This window comes from Cimex lectularius, unplaced genomic scaffold (genome assembly GCF_000648675.2).
Source record: "Cimex lectularius strain Harlan isolate CLEC.00 unplaced genomic scaffold, Clec_2.1 scaffold89, whole genome shotgun sequence".
Classification (NCBI taxonomy): Eukaryota; Metazoa; Arthropoda; class Insecta; order Hemiptera; family Cimicidae; genus Cimex; species Cimex lectularius.
This window is the reverse complement of record NW_019392722.1, coordinates 1,418,803-1,441,216: the sequence shown is the minus strand read 5'-3', so window position 1 is coordinate 1,441,216 and position 22,414 is coordinate 1,418,803. Positions and strand designations below refer to the sequence as shown.

The following is a 22,414-nucleotide window of genomic DNA, read 5'->3' as shown; positions in this document are numbered from 1 at the left end:
AATCAAAATAATATTTAAATTACAAAGATATGTCCGAAATGGTTCCGCTAAGTTTCACTGCCATAAATTTTAGATCATTTGAAGGGCGTCTGTTAAAAAATAAATTTAAAAACAAATTAGAATTTCTTCCGTTTCATTTTATTTTAATTTAAACCTATCACTCTCCGGTTCTATCAAATTTCGCTGAAGACTCAACTCAGATTTTCAACTCATTCGCCAGTTTAAGACCAAACATGGGACCTGTTTGATTATTTCCAATTAATTAATTCATCTGTCAAATTTTAACATCTTAATCAAGAGAAGATCCAAGGTTTGAAGTTTATTTCGTACCTGTAGGTTGATTTTATCGATTGAAAACTTTTTTAGATTTTTCTGTTTTTATCTATTTATGTTCCAATATTTTAACAATTAATTATTCACTTTTTGGTTAAGGTTTGTCATTTGAATGTCATTATTCCTGTTTTACATTACTAATATTCAAATATAACAAGGCAGTTTTTTATAACTAATAACTAGCTCACGAGGCCTACCAAATTTACATTAGTCCACATGTGTGTGTTATAAGGTGTAGAGTCTTTCCATCATGTGTGGAAAGGGCCAGTTAAACATCGAGTCTAAGAAGTACGATAAAAAATGTAAAATCGCCAAATTTTATCAGGTGAGGTGCAATAGCCTTGGCAGGAAGCTGGCTGGGAAAAAAAAATTCTGCATTTCTATCATCCACAATTTCTATTCAGCCTCTTGTCCACAACACTCGATTCATTGTTGATGTTAATTCCTACATCCCATTCCCAAAACATCATTTTATAGAATAAATTATTGAGGGAAAATGTAGTTTAAAAAAAATTAACTGATTGGTATCCTTTATTCAGTTATTGACATTAAACAACAGTAGCTTTAAAGCATCGACTACTTTACATTTGACATTTTTCAGGATTATACTCATACATTTTTGTATATTGTCAGGATGATAATAAATAACCCACTATACTTATCGTCTTTTTTTTCTTGTTATTTGACAAAACAAATACACTATTACTAATTTTTATTGTATTACAGATTAATGGTATGTAAATGCATATTATTTTGGAAAATAACTATAAAATATAATATAAAGAAAACAAATCCTACAACAGAAACTTAAAATATATTAACAAAAATAAAATAAATAATTCTTATTTCATAATAATGAAAATACAGTAACACAGAGTAAAAATATCACACTTTCTTGTAACAGGTAAATGCTTATAAATATGCAAAAAAAATCTGGAACTGAATTTAAAAAAAGCGACACTACAATTAATATAAATAAAGTCTTTCCTTGAACTTTTTTTGGTGCTTATGACTGAATTGATAAATTCTTGTTCCAAATTTACTAATGCTATAAATTGCACCAGAATTACTATAAAGTATATATATATATATAATTCCATATATTTAAATAATATTGTCAGTATTTTGTATATTATTGTTTTACTTTCAGGCAACAACTTACATTCGTCCTGTATAATTTATCGCATTCACAAAGATTATATTCACTCACACAAACTAAATGTGATAACAATTAATACTATCGAACGCCGTTGGCCTCGTAATATACAAATATTTCCTCCCTTTTTTGTTTTTTAAAATTCCAGTTAAATTTTCTTATGGTACAAAGATAATAGGAAATAGGGAAATATACATCTCCGGGTATAAATGCAATATCTTTCATGAAAATCACTTACAAACTATTTACGCTTTTATAAAATCAAGTCCAGCCATATGAGAGGCTCATGAAGATCATTATGAACAGAGCAGGTACATAATATTTCATGTTTATTATGCGATATTGGAACAGATTGATTTATATAGTCTTCTTTTACAGTTTTTGTTTTTAAACTGAAAAAAAAAAAAATAAATAAATAAATAAATAAAAGAAGAAAAAGAAACCTTTAATAAAATTAACCAATTTATCTAACTCTCTAACTACTTAGTCGTTTATTTTTATTAAAATATATCTTTTGAAATATTATTCCATTAAGGAAATGAGATATTACTAATTGGGAGGGAGAAAACTTTATATAAAAGATTTTGCTTTTGAAATATCAATTCTTTCAAAAGTTCTTTGTAGTTTTTTAAATTTATATTTTAAAACTACAAATAGAAAATTAAAATTCATATATCTTTACAAACCCTTTATTTTTTTAGTGTAGTAATTGTTATCACAGCAATAGGTAAATTCACTTAAACAGAGTGACTCTATTCTAGGATACATTTTCACAAGTTAAAGAATATATACAAAATATAGTGTTTCTATGTAATAATAATATTTTCCGGAGTGTGTAATTATTATCGATTTGGCTTTCTTTGAAAGTTAGGTTTAAATTGAATTTCTCTAGACACACAGACACGACGGGATAAGGGAGGAAAAGGGGAGAGATAGAGAGAGCGAGTGAGAGACAGACACTGAATTCAGCTAAATAAATCGATCCGTACTAATTTTTCTCAATGCTGCTGTATTTTGAGTGACGTGTGGCATCCTTGGCAGACCCGAACTGGCTTTAGAATCCTCAGCCTTGAGATCTCTGATTCAAATCGGCTACATCTTAAAACAAACACATACGTTATTTAAATATAACAAATATATTCATTTTGAATAATTTTGTTAATTATTATACTAAAGTTAATTATTTATCTGATTTACAAAAGTATTTCGCATTAAAAAAGAATGAAAGGTCGGAATCATGGTCTGAAGTCTCTTTAAATAAAGTCGTACAAATAACAGATTAATTCTTTTAAAAGTTATCATCCACACAATTTATGCACATCTGTACTGCTAGTTGAAATTTAACATGGAACAAATACAATTTTAAAAAGGAGTTTTAACAATTATCCTTTAAATTATTTTCTCTAGAAGTGATATGAATTAAAACATTAAAAATCAAATTAAATAAAATAACACTGTAATTTGGTCAGTGTGATTTTCAGTCCTTTTGTTTAAAATGAAGTAAATCATGTATGCGAACTGTTGTTAATTTGGGCGTCTATGAGTACAGTGAAATGTGTTATGTTTGTATACATTATATTAATATTCATTATATGTAGTGGTCTATTGACCGAATAACTTGATTCAATTGATTAATCTTTTTATGTAAGGTTTTGGTTGAATGAAAAAGTCAGTGAGCGTGATTTGAACCCACGACCTTTGGCTCAGTACAACGCTGCCCCAATCACCTGAGCTATCGTGATTTGTGACACTGACTTTTTCATTTCAACAAAATCCTTACATAAAAAGATTAATTAATTGAATGATTATATTAATATGTTTTAATTGGTCTTAGCTGACCAAAGAATAATTATTCAAAGTGATTTATAATTTTTATTTAAAGTATGATTGAGATGAAAAGATTAGTGCCACGAGCGGGATTTGAACCCACGACCTTTGGCTCAATACGCCACTGCGCTGACTTCTTGAGTTATTATGACTTTTGTACCATTGCATATAGCTCAAGTGGTTGTTCATACAAATTATAAATAATTTTGAATAATCGCTACTAAAACATATTAAAATAATAATTACTGAAGGACCTTTCGTCACTAACATCTCCCTGTGACCACTTCAGGTTCACTGAGAATCTAAATGATTACACGTTGAATGTAAGACCATGTAAGAGGGGAGCCAAAGGTCATGAGTTCGAATCCCGTTCATGACGCTAACTTTTTCATCTCAACCTCACTTTACATAAAAATTGTAAATCACTCTGTATACATTGTGAGAGAGTGAGTGAGTAACTGAGAGGAGGAGTCATAGTAATACTAAGATCAGTTTAGCATGTTAGCTGCCAGCGCCATAGCAGGAACGGACCTGGGATCCTTTATCCCAGTACGGGGGGGTCGTACCTTTTCTAGCTTTATTAGATTTGCCCAACTGGTGCACTCGTGAGCAAAGCATTGGAAATATGGCACCCAGCCTCTGACTTTCATGCAAGTACATTTAGTTCAAGCAAAACATCTATTTTCCAACTTATTGAGCTTTGTAGGTAAGTTTTTTACTATTTCCAGTTTATCATCAATAAATATTTTTTTATTATTATGGCATATGTTTTTCTGTAATATGCAAACGGTTTATTTATTTGTTTTCAGAAGTTTCATATGAAAAGTTGATTTATTCGAGAATTCACAATTTTGAAGGGGAAGTTTTGTTATGATTTTTGTACTTCTGCCCTATTGTCTAATGCATTTTATTTGTCTATTTGTATTCACGTTATGGTGTACATTCCATTTTTGACAAGTGTGGCTTTGTCATTGTTTTGTTGAGTAGTTTTGGTTGTATTCGTGGACTTCACTATTGTTTTATGCCTAACAAATAATAATAAAAAAATAAATAGATTCATTAGTTTGCACATTTCTTTCCTTATGCATGTGAATGTGGCTCATTTAGTGTCTGGTTTGTTTTTGTCTGTGCATTTCATTAATTATTTTGTTGATTGTGTTTGTATTGTAGCTGTTATTGTGGCCTGTGGTTTCTATTGTTTTTAGCTTATCTGTCACATATTAACAATCAGTGCTTCATCAAATTGTAGTTTTTTGTCAGTTAAGACCAGGAAGTTTGTACAGTTATTATTTTCTAGTTCTGTGAATTACATTTTTCCTATTGTTGATTGCAAAATTTATTTATAGTTTAATGTTAAAAGGTACGAAATATCGGAATATCAAGTAACCCACAGACTCACTGAACTAGGTTAGTTTTCTCTTTGTGTGTTTTGTGTAGAATGAATGTATTTATTGGCACGAAAGTAAGTGCGAATAGGCAGGTAGTGCAGGAATATCGAGTACTCCACAGACTGACTGATTTAGGTTAGTATTAGGCTAGGTGTTTCTTGAAGAATGAATGGGCGGAGGCACTGTTGTAATATTAAATGCACCAGTGGTTCCGCATTCTTAGCTGTACATCTAGAATGAGTGGATACCACTTGAGTGAATGCATTTATTAGAGTGATAGTAGTGTACGCAAGGGTGGGTCTGTGGTGGAATATCAAGTACACCATAAACCCACCAATCTAGGTTAGTATTTTACATTCATTGTGCAAATATAAATTTTAATTGTACATAAAGTATGAATGTGTTTAGTAGCATGAATGAGGGCAGGTTTTCAGTGGAATATCGAGTACTCTGAAACCCGCACATTAGGCTAGGTAATGATTGAATGTTTGAGAGTTTTAGTTCCTTTTCACCAAGCGTGGAGGGGCTAAAAATGTAGAAATAATGTAACATTAACTTTACCAGAAAGATCACCTTACTTCCTACAGGAGAACTATCTTATAATTGTAAAAAAAAAATTTTTCTTTAAATATGAGGTGGAAAAAGAAATGTGAGGTGCCGGCATAGCATAGGCAGCTAACCAGCTGTTAAATAAATAAATAAAATAAAACAAATTAAAAATAAATAAAGTTAAAAGATGTATCAACAGAATATGTCAATAATGGTCAGTGATATACAAAACTTACTTTGAGCAGAACAGAAGGCCACAGTTTCTACAATGATGCCTTCTTTCATAAATCGAAAACTTCACTTTACAAGTTGTACAAGCTTCTGCGCCATCGTCTTTGAGCCAATGGTCAGCCCTGCCAGGCTGATCAGCGACACTCCAGGAAAAGACTCGACCGCGGGTATCGCCGACATACACAACACGATGGTCTCTATAAAAAAAAAGTTCACTTGACACTCGATGCACAAATCTGACTCATCTTATGTGTAATTCATAAGTGAATTAATTTTTTTTTTTTTGGTTATCTTTTTGCAAAGTTTATTTACTTATACCGAAACTGGGGTACTTTAGCCCAAAAGTAAATGTGCGTTTGTTTACCTTGCTTGGCGTATGCATATTCAGGTAAATATTATCCCATGATAATGAGTGGTAAAGTCTTTCTTAAAATTAAAAACTAAATTTTAATTTTTTGAAGTTGTACAGTTCTGATATTCCAGGAGCTGTCAATAGGTAGGACATTTTAGACCCAAATGCAATAGATTTCTAAATATCTTCACACTCTCACTCACTCTTAAATACCTAGTTATGTACAATTCTACAACTAATCCAACTGAGGGTCAATGAGGTACGCCATTGGCCCTCTCACAAAATTTATGCTAATAAATACATTCACTCTCAATGCACATTGGAGACACATAACTATAAGTGCTATATACAAGCTAACCTGTTTCCTCCAAAAATTGAAACGGGGGACCAGATACTTGCTGCTGTGCTCCAGCGCGTGATATACCTACACACTTTCTATATGGAGCCAAGGAATTGCACCCTTAAACTAAGTAGTACACAATAAGCAAATTTTCTCTACATGAACTTTGGTCCAAAAGTAAATGCCTGTGTGTCAACCTTGGCTTATTCTTAATCGGTTGAGGATGATCCTTCTACGAGTCAGGTCCTCCAAGGGCCACTTATCAACAGTGCTCTTGATTGATCTCTGCCAATCCAGCCGACTGACCACTTTCTTTTGATTGGGTTTTTTATTGCCTTTTTAGCGTAAGAAGGCTGAATCATAGTGGTTAAGAATGGAGGCCTGGCCTTATTATCCCTCATTCACCAGAATTATGTGTCTGGCTACCAACTACAACTAACAACCAATGTTTTGCCAAGATGGTCCAGTTTGTGGTATCTAGACTACAAGAGCACAATGACAAGGTAGAAAAGATGTTGATTGAATTTATGAAAATGAATTTGCCACATTAACCAAGTGGTTATGGCATCTGACTCATATTTGCCATGCTAGAGGTCCTTGTTTGTCCTTGTCCAAGGTTGACACACAGGCATTTATTTTGAGCCAAAGTTCATGTAGAGAAAATTTGCTTATTGTATACTACTTAGTTTAAGGGTGCAATTCCTTGGCTCCATATAGAAAGTGTGTAGGTATGTCACATGCTGGAGCACAGCAGCAAGTACCTGGTCCCCCGTTTCAATTTTTGGAGGAAACAGGCTAGCTTGTATATATATAGCACTGATAGTTATGCGTCTCTAATGTGTTTTGAGAGTGAATATATTTATTGGCATAAATTTTGTTAGAGGGCCAATGGAATGGCATACCTCATGGCCTTATTATCCCTCATTTGCCAGACTTATGTGTCTGGCTACTGGGACAACAACTAACAACCAATGTTTTGTCAAGATCCAGTTTGTGGTGTTAGACTACAAAAGCACAATGACAAGGTAGAAAAGATGATGAATGAATTTATGAATTTGCCACATTGACCAAGTGGTTATGGCATCCGACTCATATTTGCCATGGTAGTGGTCCATGGTTTGAATCCCAGCATAGCCTATTTATTATTAATTGTAAAGTGGTTTGACTGCTTGTTGGCAACACCCAATGTGTACTTGGACATTAAGCTCTCCAGTATGACAAGAATTGCTTAACTTTCTTTAAAATAAATTTTGAAAAATATGAGAATAGAGTAGAAGTATATATAATGAACAGCAAGAAACTTATTTGGGGAAGGGAAAGCATCAAAAAAGCATCTATTTAGGGAGATTGTGACCCTTAATTCAAGGAGTTTGTATTTTTTTTCTTTTAATTAAACGAGGGCTCTCAGCAGCAAAGGTCATATCACATCCCTCATGTTATCCGGTTCTTTTTCTAGGGGAGGAGGAAAAAAAGCCCATTTGTAAGTATGTCGGGTTTGAATGCAGGATCGCTAAACTTGAACCCAGGATCTTTACCTCCCAGTGATGCAGTGATGAGTGTCAACACCTTAACTTGTGGCTAGCATTTAATTGTACATCACTTTAATAAAATTCTTGAAAACATATAAAACTTTTTTCCAATAGGATGAGTTTATTATGTGTGTGTGTAGTTGTTACACTTACCTAGAGACGGCAAGCGATGTTATAGAGGCAGGTTCTGAGTTATCTTTCCGGTCGTAAGCTGTATGCATGGTTAGCTTACTCCTAAAAACGAGCTGCTTTTGCCATACAAAACCTTCTCTGAGAATGTGCTGGTAGTGTTTCGCACGCCGCAGTGGTGGCGTGTGAGTGGGACCTATTTCGCCGACCTCTTCGCCATTGCCGCTAACGATGACAAAGCTCTCGGTGAGAGATGTGTCACTTTTACTCGGCCGGATTCGACCGAGTGTTTCTTCCGAGCTTACACTCAATGATTCGACTTCTGCGAGCCTTCCTGATATGCATTCAGACTTCCTCAGCTGAAAAATAAGATGTTAATATAAAGACAGAAAGTTTTTATTTGTTTATTTATTTTTTTAATATAAAATCAGAACAAACACAATTCAACTATTCATATGTGTGCAGTTTAGATAAACACAAGTGCTGGAAAAATCATATGTCGACCTGCCATACTCGTTTTTATTTTCTACACTAGTTCTGCACAATTTTTAATACACTTTCTATCGTTAGCAGTGAATAATAATTAAAATTAATTGAATATTTTTTAGTCATCAGATCCACAATTGTTAAAAATAAACAAAAATTAAGAAAGAATTAATAAGGCAATGCAATTGAATTCACAAAGACAACCAAATTTGTTACAAAACTTTAACATACACTTAGATTAAGAAACAAATCTCTACTTGATCTACAAGTTAATGTTTAAAACTTCTATAGGATATTAAAAAGGCATACTGGAAAGTTTTTTAAATTTTACTACTGTTAGTGTGTTTCAAGTTGAGTTGTTTTTTTAATGATGTGCAGTAAAATTATAAAAAAAAAAAATTGCTACGCAAAAGTATGTGATGCTTGGTCTCAAGCTTGAATCGACAACACCTAGCTCTCACACTGGAACAGACTTGGAGGCTTTGTTCGTCAGTAGTGGTTATTTGGTTGACACGCATTTGGAATTTTTTTTAAGTTTTAGGTTTCTTTAAATATTTTAAAAAGCAATTTCTTGGATTAAAACAATTTTGTGTCTACGGCTACTTAGGAAACATCCTAACTTCACATCAAAAAGCATACTAAGGCCTCGCATCCTAAGGGACTAGAATTCGCTTGCAAATGGGTGGACGATCCAAACACAAGTACATTGTGTACTATTGTGCCCTTCTCGTTCCCCAGAAATATTGCATGTATTTGCAGGAAGCAAACAGATCCAAAATAGTTTGTATTTTTACTGAGAATGGGTCCTCAGCCCGCCATGGACTGTAAAAAATTCTCATCCAGGAGAGGATTTTTATAGGACTAACGATAAAATAATTACTACATATGTAATATACAAACATTTTTTGTGCGCAAAATTGTTTAAATAAATAAAAAATATCATTTATTGAGTTCTATAATTAAAAAAAAAAGATTATACAAGCTTCAATGCAATGACAATTCTTCTTGGGTTGTCAGTCAAAAAAATTCCACCTTGCTGGGGATAGAATCGCAGGTCAAAACAAAACATTCATGATGAAGTCAGTTCCAGCGTGAGAGAGCTGATTACATTCTCCAGGACAGGACTGCAGTGGCCAAGTGGTTAGGGCTTCTGACAGATATTTGCCGTGTTAGTAGTCCTGGGTTCGAAACCGGCACCCGGCACAGCCCATGGCTTATTAATTAAGAATAGTACATAAGAAGTATTGTGGTTTTATTACATATTGTTTTTTTTTTTTTTAAATTGTGGATACTAGGAAATGGATACCCCCTGAGCCCCCCTTTACAGCTTGTTGTATCCCTTATTGGCTTCATTTTTTGTTGACAAAACATGTGTAAATTGAGCCCTTGATGTGTTCTTCCATCAAAATAACTCATTTTTGTAGGGGGTCGGGACCAAATTTAGGGTCACCGAGTCCTGATCCTGCCTCGGTTTTTCCGCCGATGAGTGTCAAGTCATTGTAACTTTCATCGCAGCTTTATTTGTCAGAACAAAGCCCAGAGACAATCAAGCCCATGACTGTGGGATCTACTAGCAGTCTGATGTCTAAACCACTCGGCTACCACGGTCTCCCCGTATTACAGGAATTATTATTTTTTTCTTTTTGCGAAGTTGCAAATATCAAAAATTGAACATGTTACTGTGTGAGAGCAGCCTTAGTGATACAACTACAGGTGAGCATATGACAGCATTGCATAAATTGCCAAATACAGCAAGGACATTCTTGCGCACCCTTTCTACAGACATTGCACAATCTATCATTCAGCCCACAGTGATAATTTTAGAAGCAAAAAACTGCAGAAATAAAACTGTATTAAAATGAATGACTCAATTTATTTTCCTCAATAAAAAATAAATAAAAACTTTCCAGTACTCCTAATAGGAAGAATTTTTCAAAATAACTAATAGGTAATTGTGCATTACAGCAACTCTGAAAGTCAAATGTTTAAAGCATCTAAGGTCATGCTTATTAAAAAAATCTCTATTATTACTGAATCTTGTTAAAAAAAAACCTGAGCATTGGCTCTTGCGGAGGATCGCCTTCTTCTGACGACTGGGACTGGGGGGTCTTCTTCAACATCAGCATCTGTGCTTTCAGACACGACAACAACAGGCCCAGCACCAGGATTAGTGTTAGAACCATCCGAGCTTTGATTGTTAGAATTATCAAGAGACTCTTTGGTACAGACCTCTTCTGTCTTCACCTCATCGTCACTGCATTTCTCCTTTTCCTCAACCTGAACGTCTGGTTCTTTTTTCTTCTTGCTTGAACCGTCACTCGAATGGCCTTGGGATTTTTCGCCTTCCTCTGAGAGTGAGCTCTCTGATCCACTTTTCCCTAAAACTAAAAAATTCATTTTTATAACTTTTTGGCATGAGCTAATTATTAGTTATGCCAAGCAATAGCATTTGTACTTTAAGCTAGCTACAACTGCTTCCTCCTTTTAGCTTCATCATATTCATTTCAAAGGTTAAAAACAAATCAATGCAGTATTACAAGTACACCCCCTGTCATCTCAAGGGGCGAAGAAGTATGGGATACATTTAGTGAACAAAAAGGCAAATTTTGATTGCTTGAGGCAGGCTTGCCAGTGATGGCGACCATACCGATGTGAGGGTTTACTGTGGTGTGCTTTGTGCCGAAAAGGAAAAGTAATCCTACATGACAGGACGGTCACACTAGTGTCAACAATATGAGAGCGGAAAATCAAGTGGCTCTCATTACATTTCCTGACGTCAATCGGTCTGAAGTTTACAAAACATATGGCATTTTGAGGTTTTCAAAGGTAGCAGGTGATTTCTTGAAAGTTTACAACTTACACGAGCCAACTTGTTTTCTTATAGATTGCGCCAACGACATTTATACTTTTATCTAGAATATTTACAACATACTTGAGTCTGGAGATGTAAGGATTAACCTAGGCCCACTCCAGCACCACTCTTCGACCATTGAATGAAAATTCAGTCAAACAAAGTTTGCAACGTTTTACGAAAATTATAGAAACGTTTTGGATTTGTCATCGAGGTAGAAAAAGCAGGCATGAAAACACTGTTCACAAAATCCTAAATCTATGCTGAAACACGTCTACGATAGTGTTCTTAATGTGTTCAAAATTTTGAACACGTGTTACATGATGTCAGTTGGGGCAAATTTGATAACGCCTGTATACTTAGTTAAACATAACAATAGAAAGAAAATGTTATTGTGAATTATTATTTCCAATTTTTATGCAAAGACGGTTGAGAAGAAAAATTATTCAAACCCACATCCTTTGGCTAAATACGCAGGTGCTCTAACCACTTGAGCTATTGTGACCTCAATCTCCACACCGACTTCTCCTCTCAGCCCGATATTATTTAAATTTCCCCTTTACATCATTTCATTGCATTACAATGTATGATTAGCAACAGGGAATTTTTTATGTAAGGGTAACATTCTTTTATTATACAGTAGAAATCCATTCATCTTGAAGGGACCGGGAATTGTCTGGATGATTGAAAGTCCGGATAATCCAAAAATTTATGATTTTAATATCTTGTCATAAAAATGGGAAAAAAACACAAATACAAAGGTGAACTCTTTTATTCGTATATCAAGTAACATTTAAAGTAATAGATAATTTTTATTGGTTTTATTTTTGTTTAAGTCCGGACGTGCATTTCTTGAAAAATTTATATGTAAAAAATACCTAATAAAAATATAAGTAATAAAAAAACCTTTTCAATGGAAGCCAACATATGAACAACATGAGACAACAATTTCTAGTCTTTTAAAATAGTATACAACTTTTATTTATTTTTTCTTTTATTTATTTTTTTTTTCTTTTTAACAAAAATGTGCCTCTACAGCCTCTTTAATCGTGTGACTAGTGGAAGAGCGATTTGGTGGCCTTTACAAATTTCAAACAACGAATTAAAGGTCTCATTTATTATGAATTTAAAAAAGATTTATGAAAAATTTCTAAAAAATGTGTGGTGTTTAGTGACCATTAATTAATGATTATTTGGAGATTGTGGGACTATAGGACTATAGTCATAGATATTCTCAAGATCTCCAAATAATTTATAGAAAATATTGTAACAAATGAGTCCGGATGATCCTGAAGTCTGGATAAACGGATTTTCACTGTAATTATTTGATTAATTATCTGTTAATTGTTTATTATTATTTTCAATTTTTGTGCGTGGTTGAGAAGAAAAATTAGTAGCTCAAGTTGTAGCGCAGCCGCGTATTTAGCCAAAGGTCGTGGGTTCGAATCCCGCTTCTGACACTGACTTTTTTTATCTCAACCAAAACCTTAATTAAAATTTATTGAATTTATTTGGTCAAGCGGATGGACGATGAAATCTAATAAATATAATTAAAATTTCTTTAGAGTTGCAAAAACAAATAATTTGAGTTATATATTATTTGTTTAATATTAAAATACCTTTAGGCTCATCAACAGAGAAGTCGGAGGACACAGAGGATATTTTCATTTGCTTTCCTAATCGTTTTTGCATCCTTCCCTTAGTTACTTCCTCAATTTTCTGTTGTTCTTTCAAAGGAGGTTTAATCTTTTTATTGACATTATCGACTTCCTTCGGATGGTCCAACGAATCCTGTTCTTCACTTGGGACTTGCACATAGTCAATTGACCACATCTATAATATTAAACACACAAAAACATTAGATGGACAATAAATTAATTAAATTACAGAGCTTAAGAATGGGCAATATTTGTTTGTAGATATTCCCAAATTTAATGCACAAAACAAAAATGGCCAAAATACTTTTTCAGGCATAAAGATAGTGGTGGTTATGGGCATGCGAGTTGTTGAACACACGCTGAACTGATGTGACACTCGATTGCTCTACCGGGGTTTTCTACACTCGGTGGTTCAGAATTCACTCAAATGCCTTTTTGGCATCACACCATCTTCAGAAAGGAACAGGAGAGTTCCTTATACAAGACAGCATCAAGTGTCACACTTGAGTGAAATCTAAAACCTGCAAGAGTAGACAGATGCTACGCCGTCCTGACCGTGGCTGTAACTTACGTTAACGGTAGCTCAATGAAGAATGGGGGTGTTGCAAAGAAAATTACATTGAGGAAAAATAATTAAATTTTGGGTGCCTTGGTATTGTTGGGGAAGAATCAACATCAAAACCCTAAAAAAAAGAAAAGAAAAAGTACATAACAGATATGTAGATTGAGGTAGCACTTCCACCCAAGGTAAATGTAAATTAAATTAAATATCAAGTGCTTCCTGTTTCTAAAGAAGCAAATTCTTTAACACAATGGGAAACAGAATTAAACACTATCAAAAAGTATCAGGCTTGATAAAAGAAAAAACAAAACCTTTAAACTGCTCGTCTACGGCTAGGGGCTGCACCGTGTTAACTCGGATCTGCACCATCCTCTTCATGAGTTGCCGCCTTACCCGTAAAACACACCTAGTTCCATAGAAGACCCACTAAGACACTAAGAGTTTTTGATTTCGATCTCACAGTACGACAACTGGCCTTCTTTTTTTCCTAATTTCAAACCTGGAGCCCACTAGCTTTGAACCTGATGGCCTTCTGGTCAAGATCTTGCAAGTAACAAAACACTTCATGCTTCTTGCTGACTTTCAACAACAGGCCTCGCCCCACCAATCAGCCTCGGCTTGACCTAACTGCCTCCCATTTCTATTGTGCTAGTTTAGTATTATTATTAAATTTTTCCAATAAAAAAAGAAATACAGACCCAGTAGAGTAAACAAATGTTGATCAGTTTTTATTTTTGTAAATAAAACAAACTAATTTATGATTTAACTTATTTATGATTTGTTGAAGCGTTGCAAAAGAAATGGAAGGGTTTAGTAAATACACTGCACAATTTTACCTGTACAAGAAACAAAAGGTGAATTATTTAAAAAAAAAAAAAAATGAACTTAAAGCCATAGCATTATTTGAACAATGCAAATTATTCCCTCAAAACGTCTGAACTTTCAGTGTATAATAGTTTAATTTTGAAGAAATTGTACAAACTAATTGAACAGCAGCACTTTATTGTTCTATAGGCACAAAAAACTTGAAAAAGAGTGCTCTCTGTTCACACAGTGAGGTAACCTGAGAAGCTTTGAGTTATAATGGTACTATCATAAAGCCCACTAATTGAAATTCCGCAAAAATCCTGCACTGAGAAGCTCGTAAAAAGGGACTATGGACATTAAAAAAAAAAATCTCTTTATTGAGGCCACAACTAATTTAAAAAAACCCTTTCTCTGAATGCTTGATAATATTGGAGGGATCCACACATACTTTTTCCTTTTCTTATTTTTTCTTCAGCATAATAATAAGAATAATGTATGGTGTTTAATGATCGATAGTTCATGATTATTTGAAGATTGTAAGATGCAGTTTGGTGTGATGTAGGTTTTAGAAAAACATTTTCTTTATCGTGCCAACTTATCTATCTCATTGAGATCATCTTCAGGGCCTGGGATTTATAAACATTGCTTAAATTATACAAATACATGTAGGATGTGAAAAAATGAGTTTATACAATGCCAGAAATTTTAGACTCAATCAAAGTGCACACATCCTACATGTATGTTTAGTTGAAATGAAAAAATTAGAGTCACCGGGGGGTTTGAACCGATGAACTTCAGCTCAATAAAAAGCTGCTCTAACTTCTTGTCACGATAGCTCAAGTGGTTAGAGCAGGACGTATTGAGCCAAAGGTCGTGGGTTCGAATCCCGCTCGTGACACTAACTTTTTTATTTCAACCATAACCTTACATAAAAAGATTAATTAATTGTTAATAAATTAATGTTCAATTGACACCACTTCATCAGTAAGGCTGAGCAACCTAGTGACATTGGAAGAACTAGAAGACATTTGACATTATAATTTTGCAGAGTTGTCAATTCAACGTAAACCCCCTAAAAATAATGCTATGCTTCATATGGCAAAAGATTTAACTTTATTTTTGAAAAATTGGACCAAAAGCAAAATAATTTATAAGGATCAAATTTCAAGTATTTCAGACCAAGGGGGAATCTCATAATTTAATATATTTGATTTATATTTAATCGTTCATACATACCCGCACAACACCATCGGTTGAACCAGTGAGTAGAACATTTTGTGCATCCCATTCTCTACACTGTGAAAAGGCGACGCACAGAATTTGTTGCATCCTATCGGCACGACCCACGCTAGTGTTGACCGAACAGAGTTGTTCTCCGTTGATGCTCCAAACATGAAGCCAAGTTCCAGCACAAGTTCCAATATCACCCTGACAAAATCACAAATGTTTTTCAGTTAGTAAATTTAAATTTTGAAAACATTCATACTGAAAAATAATCGCCTTAGGCATAGCATTAAATACTCTTCACTGTAGGTAATTTTAATGAACTAATTTAGGTAATTAACTAATAAAAAATTATTTATTTGCCATATTAGTACAGCGAAACTTACTGTGAGATCATTTACAGCAACTGCTGCAACGGGTGCATTGTGGCCTATCAGCTGCCTTACAAATATTCTATGCGAAAGATCCCAAATTATAGCTGTTGCATCTCTCGAACCCGATACTATCACATTGTAGGCAGGGCTTGTCGCCAAACAAGTCACTGCTTCGTTGTGGCCATTAAGGGTCTGTACAACACTTATCTGTTTCTTGTTATACTCCCAAATTGTAACTACCTGTTTCAAAAGTCCAATAACAATCAATTCAGATACAAAAGCAGAAAAACAGTACAACTCACAGAGCTAGTTCCAGCGGTTATGATCGTCTTTGAGTTCGGACAGACACAGGCCAATATCTCCCCGCTTGTATGTATGACGGCTTCACATGTTAGAACAGCCTTATCACTATCGTAATTTCCCATACGAAGCGTATGATCGGCAAAGCCCCAAGCGACATATTTTGAATAGTTCGGCGGGACAAGGACTTTATTTTGCTCGACAGCAAGTACATTTCTCTCCCACTGAATTATCTGTCCGACTGGCCCTTTGACTTCTACGTTTAAACCATTATTACAAATTATGTTTAATAAAATTAATAAAACACTGACCTTTAATAGGGTGCAACGATGGACGCAGGTTATCAAGGTTATGGTAGAATAAACGCTCGGCACAAAAGCACGGTGCTGTGGAAATTGGGTTAGGGTCGAGCACTGAAACCCTCTGGCCCAGCTTTTTGGCAGGATGTGGCTTTTTAAATAGCTGTTTTGGTATCTGACCAAAATTATTTATGAAACCAATTGTTGCATTCTTTTTTAAGGGATCATCGATACTAAAAGAAATTATTAGTTTTTATATTATTTAAATAATAAATAAAACATTGATATTGTTTGAAAAATACAATACAATAATTTATATAATATTTTTAATATATAAAAATGTAATATAAATATTTTTTATTATTATAGCATTATTTTATATTTACATATTGTACAAATATGCCTAATTTGAGGATGGTAAGAAACTGCCATGGATAAAATTAAACAAAAATTTAAATTGAATTATCTGTCCCCCTTCACCAATAAAAAAGACATGAGACAATTCGTACATTGAGAACTTGGCATATTTTTTAAATTTATTCTTACATGTTTTAATGCAGGTATTGGTTAAGATATTATGCTGTATTCTTTTCGTTTTTAGATTCAGGTACATAAAAGCAGTGAGCTGTTTAAGTTATTTTTTTGGAGCAAGTGAGAGTGGGAAATAAAAAAATAAAACAGTTTACAGTTTTAAGCAAAACACTGTTTCTTTGAACTTAAAAGCGAAGAAATTAAAGCACATCACTCTTGCAATATCTGCAGTAGAGGCATGGGTGAGCATGATATTGTTAATGGGTTAATGCGAACGCACAAGCAATGAATATTGAAAATAGGCACAACTTACTTGTAAATATCAACATTCCCCTCATAGAATAAGTGATGGAAAACATTAACTGCTTCGACTGCGGCTTGGCCTTGTTGTTTGCAGCCAAAAATCAAGTCTATCCAGTTGTGGAGGTTTTGCGACACGTAGTCACATTCGAGAGCTTGCCTATGGACACGGATGAATTCTCGTGGGTCACTCTTGGCCCATGGCGGCAAAACCACATCTCCGAGCATAACGCCATTCTGTTTACACCCCAGGTCAAAGTTATTGGCATTAGTTAAGAACTGTGGCAAATAGAAAAACTCAGGAATCAGCTCCTTGACATCAGCCATATTGTGTTTTGACGCTGAGTTCCAAGCTTCCCTTATACTGTGAAACATCCTATCTGCTAAATCAAAATGTCCACCCTAAAAAATAATTAGTTTTAGTCAATAATATTGAAGCATGTGTGTGAATTAGCTTGATATAGTGTAAATGTAATGTTATAATGAATTTATGGTTTCCCTACTTGAAGACGTAAAAAGTGCTGTGTAAAAGGCTCCATTCTTACTAAGTAAGAGCATACTATCATTGCTGATGAATAATGAGTTCCATAATGATATGGAGGTGTCTCACCGTGTGGATCATCCCATTCCTTATACCTACATCATGGAAATAAGATATAACGACTTCCAAATGTTTTAGCGGTTAAGTAAATTTAAAATTTAACATAAAACTAACCTCTTTTTAAATTGTGACAGTCTTTCAGGACTTTGGGCACCCATAGGTTTAGTAAAATCTCTAAATGTTGTTGGGTCGGTCAAGTCAAGTATTTCAGAATCGTAATCAGCGAGAATCCAAGGAAAAACTGGATACTGCATCAAGTCGTTGTAACTTCGACCAGCAAGGGTATTTAAATGCATTAAATACTGAAAATTTGTTATTTCTCCTCTCTGCAACATCGTGATAATTAAAATAAAAATATAGTAAATTATTCATTATATCTAAAAAAAAAATTTAACTTTAAAATATTTAAAACAATTGTTGTTATATAACAGCAATCTGTTATGTATATCTAATTTTAACAGTTCATAACATATAAATATTGTATTTGAGGAAAACATCACAAAAACACAGATTGTGATGACAATACTCAAAACTAGTCAAAGAAATTAACCTAAGCATTAAACAGATTTAAAAAAATAATAATAATAATACAGTGAAACTTCCATATAATGGACACTCTTAAGGGATGAAATTGTCCGCTATACAGAAGTGTCTGCTTTTGGGATAAGAATGAAACAATTTTTTAGTATTACAAGATGGGCACAAAGAGGATTACAAGATTGACACCTTTGAAACACCGAGGATTTCTAGCCTATACTATGACCCGAGAGGGTTTTTCAAATTCATCTAGCATATTTTTGCATAAGAGAAAAATTAAACGCTCTTTTGAAACTTTTCCTCTCTGGCAAATCGGCACAATATTAACCTTTCCATTCGGTTTTTTTACAATTTCAGTCTTTCGCTCCACTAATAAGTCTTAAAAGAAACGTTATGCCCTTTTTCTAAATTGCTTGAGCCAACCAGAATTTGGCCTAAATGTATTGCAGCTTTTAAACCTTTGCTCGGATAAACTGACCAGACAGTGGTATTTTACAAGCCCTAGCTTGGCAAAACAATTCAAATACGTCCTTGTGGCTAAACCAGACATTTTAGAAAAAAAAAATCTGCGGGACTTAAAACCTCCTTTTTATTCTTTTCAGCCTGAGTCTTACTGATGGAAAACTTTGTGGCTAAGTCTTGCACACTTTGTTTTTCACTTTCACTCACTTAATAATATTAACACTTTCGGTGCGGAGGATGAACAGATGTGTCAGTAAGTTAACATTTAATGGGCCACTGCATGTGTCTTAGGCCCTTTATTTATTTATTTTTTTTTTGATGATTTGTGGGGTAAGCTTTCTGTGGAAACATTCTACCTGCCTCTATCTGGCCTCGTTTTGAACCAAGCTGTCCTATAATACGCCCTACTCATTCCGGCTTTTTTTTTTTTTTTTACATATTTTTGTCACAAAATTCAGCAAAATCTGTATCAAACACATATTTATATGTTATTATTGACGTTTTCATTCATTTCTTTCTTCAGATTGATTTATCATAACTTATTGCTTACAGTTACATTATTGATTTCGTAATCAATCATCATTGATTCATTCAATTTTTTCTTCAAATTTTTAGGATTTCGGAAGGTTCCTAATTTTTCCCAGGTATGATGAATTTTTTTGGGGGACTGTTGACTGTATTTACTTGTATTATAAGTATTATAAATACTTTATATTTTCTTGCTATTTAGTGATCATTGTCGCCAACCCCTGGGCTTTTGATCTCCAAAACAAAAAGCTTTTAAAGATTCATGGCAGACGAGGAAATTTGAGTAATTCTAGAATAGGTTTTTGTCTTAACCAACCAGCTTTGTGTTTAGTGTTTTCAAAAATGTTACAATTATTAACAAATGTATGAATTGCATTACCCTTAATTTATGAATGTATTTCATTGTATATTTAATTTTTTTAAAAATACATTTTGCACAATTTTTTTGTTGTAAATGTTTGATAAGATGGTAAACCAAATTACATACTATACACTTTGTAAATCGAGTCTTATATTTAACCTGACTAAAACAAATTCTGTTACAAACTTTGTCTCAGGGTGTATTTACCTGATTAAGAACAACCCTATTTTAATACATAAAATGAGGGATAAAGAGAAATAGAAAAAAAGGTAAGTGGATCGGGTTCCCAACGCTCTTGAGCATCCTACTTTTTTGAGCAGGTAGTTCACGTTCTGTCTTGGCTACAAAGGCTGTAAGGCACTGCCATACTGAAAGTGTTATTTTTTTCTTTAAGTGTCAAACACAGTTTAGAAGAAGTTTAAGTGGAAACTTGCGACTGCTGTCCATTTTGGGAGAGTTTTAGAGCCAGAATATAGTCGTAAAAGCTGTTTTGTTATTAAAGAAGAAGAAAAATAAACTTTATTCTGGGACTGGTGTCCCCTAAGAATAATTTACATGAAATAAATAAAGGAAGTTCCTTCTATGAAGTTAAAAGTTAAAAAAAAAGATAGAAATCTTGGCACAATGTATACCAGAAAGGCAGGTCAGAAGAGTTACGAGAATATTAAACAAAAATAACAAATGTTAACGTGAGGTCTCTGCTTGGAGGGAGAGGAGGTCATTATACAGGTGGGATTTACAGGAGGAAAAGGAGGCAGCGTGACGAATAGAAAGGAGAAGGGAGTTCCAGAGTTTAGGGGCTCGGATCAGAAAGGATCTTTCGAAGGTACGGGTTGTATGTTGCGGAAGGATAAGGTCGATTGGGGATGAGCGGATCTTCGAGTGAGATGTGAGGAATTGAATTGTAGGGATTGGATGATGTAAGGAGGACGACGAGTGTGGATGGACTGGAAAAGAAAGCAACCTAGGAAATACTGTGCACGGAAGGAGGGGAATAGCCAGGAAAGTTGGGAATACAACCCCGACACCCGGGATCCCCGTGGGGTGCTGTACACAAATGTTACTCAACAATTCATAATACACTTCAATCGCGCGTTTTCCCCCTCCGAGAGACCACCGTATGCCAAACAGCTATAATCGAAGAAGGGAAGTATAAGGGAAGATACAAGGAGTTTGCGGGTGGAGAAAGGTACGAGAAGCCAGGACCGACGAAACAGGCTGAGGGAGGCAATGGAATGGCGGGAAATTTGGGAAATGTGAGAATGCCAGGAAAGGTTTTGTTCACAGACTACTCCTAGGTTTTTAACCGAAGAACAGAAGGGGATGGGATGTTATTTAGCATGACAGGTGGGATGCTGGGGAGAGAATTGAGGAGTTGCCTGGACCCGATAATTATGGCGGTGGATTTGGACGGATTGAGGACTAGGGAATTTTTATGGGCCCATTCATTGATGGAGTTTAGATCTTTTTGGATCTTGAGAATGGCCGAGTGAAGATCGGAAGGGTGGAAGGATATGTATATTTGGGAGTCATCGGCATATAGGTGTTAGTTACAGGACTGGATGGAGTCGGGCAGATCATTGATATAAATGGAAAAAAGGATAGGAGAGATGCTAGAGCCTTGGGGCACCCCAGATTTTAGAGGGAGGGAGGAGGAGGTAAGGCCATTGGGAAGGGAGACAGCTTGGTGGCGATTGGTAAGGTAGGAGTGGAACCAACGGATGGTGCTGGCGGAGAAGGAAAAAGATTCGAGTTTAGGAGAGAAGAGTGAGGGACAGAATCAAAGGCTTTAGAAAAATCAAGAAGGACTAGTATAGTAACTTTCCATTGGTCCATTACTAAGTGGAGGCCACTGGTAATTTTTATTAGTGCTGATTGGGTGGAATAACATAATAATAAGCCATATTGGAGGGGGTTGAGAAGATGGGACTGTTCAATGTGCCTGGAGACTTGTGCTTGGACTAATCTTTCTAGGGGTTTGGACAGGTTTGAGAGGATGGAAACTCCCCGGTAGTTTGTAGGGGAGGATGGGTTGGGGGTTTTATTGACAGGGTGGACAAGGGCTTTTTGTTATTGGGGTGTCCGCTTTGTAGAAAACTATAATATGAGAAATTAATGACAAAATGCTTAGGAATCAGAATTTGTCCGTTTAAGGGAGATGTCTATTAAGGGAAGTTTCACTGTAGTTTAATAATTTGTAGCAACATACCACCCAACGTTGAGTTACTGAAGTTTCTCCTATAAGACTAGAAAGAAGACTAGCTCCTTGCTCAACATTAGCAGTTCTTTTTTGTCCAGCAACAGACTGCTGAGCGCTATCGGCTATCCCCGTGGCAAAAGCCAAAAATCTAAAATATAATTATAAATAGATAAATAGACCAATAAATTGAGTCTTAGGTTATCATGGAATGGTTTTTGTCGAATTGGTGGATAGTTGTATCAGTCAAAGCAGGGTGTATACATAACACCGTAGGGGACTTATGGTTTTATCAACGGCACTCAAGCATCACAAAGATCATTTTGACCCATCATTCAACATTTTACAGTGGTGTTCAAACCGTATTTTGCTCTACGTTCACACCATGCGGTGACCTGAGAAGCTTTGGGTAAGGTAAGTGATTTTAACATTGTTCTTTTTAAATTAAATGACATGCTGAACTGATGTTTGGTGATCTCAAAAACATTAGACATTTTGAAAT

At 34.7% G+C, this 22,414-nt stretch overlaps 1 protein-coding gene across 3 annotated transcripts in view; it reads right to left on the bottom strand.

The window, feature by feature from the left end:
* Nucleotides 1-846: 846 nt before the first annotated feature.
* LOC106674061 (WD repeat and FYVE domain-containing protein 3) overlaps nucleotides 847-22,414 on the bottom strand; it is a 57,305-nt gene continuing 35,737 nt past the window's right edge. The window contains exons 36-49 of one of the 3 annotated variants that reach the window (XM_014406501.2): nucleotides 21,925-22,063; nucleotides 17,942-18,153; nucleotides 17,730-17,862; nucleotides 17,240-17,628; nucleotides 16,408-16,628; nucleotides 16,099-16,352; nucleotides 15,809-16,036; nucleotides 15,435-15,626; nucleotides 12,791-13,004; nucleotides 10,373-10,704; nucleotides 7,859-8,193; nucleotides 5,490-5,681; nucleotides 2,479-2,587; nucleotides 847-1,881 (exon numbers count right to left, since the gene is read on the bottom strand). In XM_014406501.2, coding sequence (XP_014261987.1) covers nucleotides 2,488-2,587; nucleotides 5,490-5,681; nucleotides 7,859-8,193; nucleotides 10,373-10,704; nucleotides 12,791-13,004; nucleotides 15,435-15,626; nucleotides 15,809-16,036; nucleotides 16,099-16,352; nucleotides 16,408-16,628; nucleotides 17,240-17,628; nucleotides 17,730-17,862; nucleotides 17,942-18,153; nucleotides 21,925-22,063 — 2,941 coding nt within the window. In that variant the 3' untranslated portion in view covers nucleotides 847-1,881; nucleotides 2,479-2,487. Of the gene's footprint in view, nucleotides 1,882-2,399; nucleotides 2,588-5,489; nucleotides 5,682-7,858; nucleotides 8,194-10,372; nucleotides 10,705-12,790; nucleotides 13,005-15,434; nucleotides 15,627-15,808; nucleotides 16,037-16,098; nucleotides 16,353-16,407; nucleotides 16,629-17,239; nucleotides 17,629-17,729; nucleotides 17,863-17,941; nucleotides 18,154-21,924; nucleotides 22,064-22,414 lie in introns of those variants that run through there. The other 2 variants (XM_024226679.1, XM_014406502.2) reach the window with 2 other exon arrangements.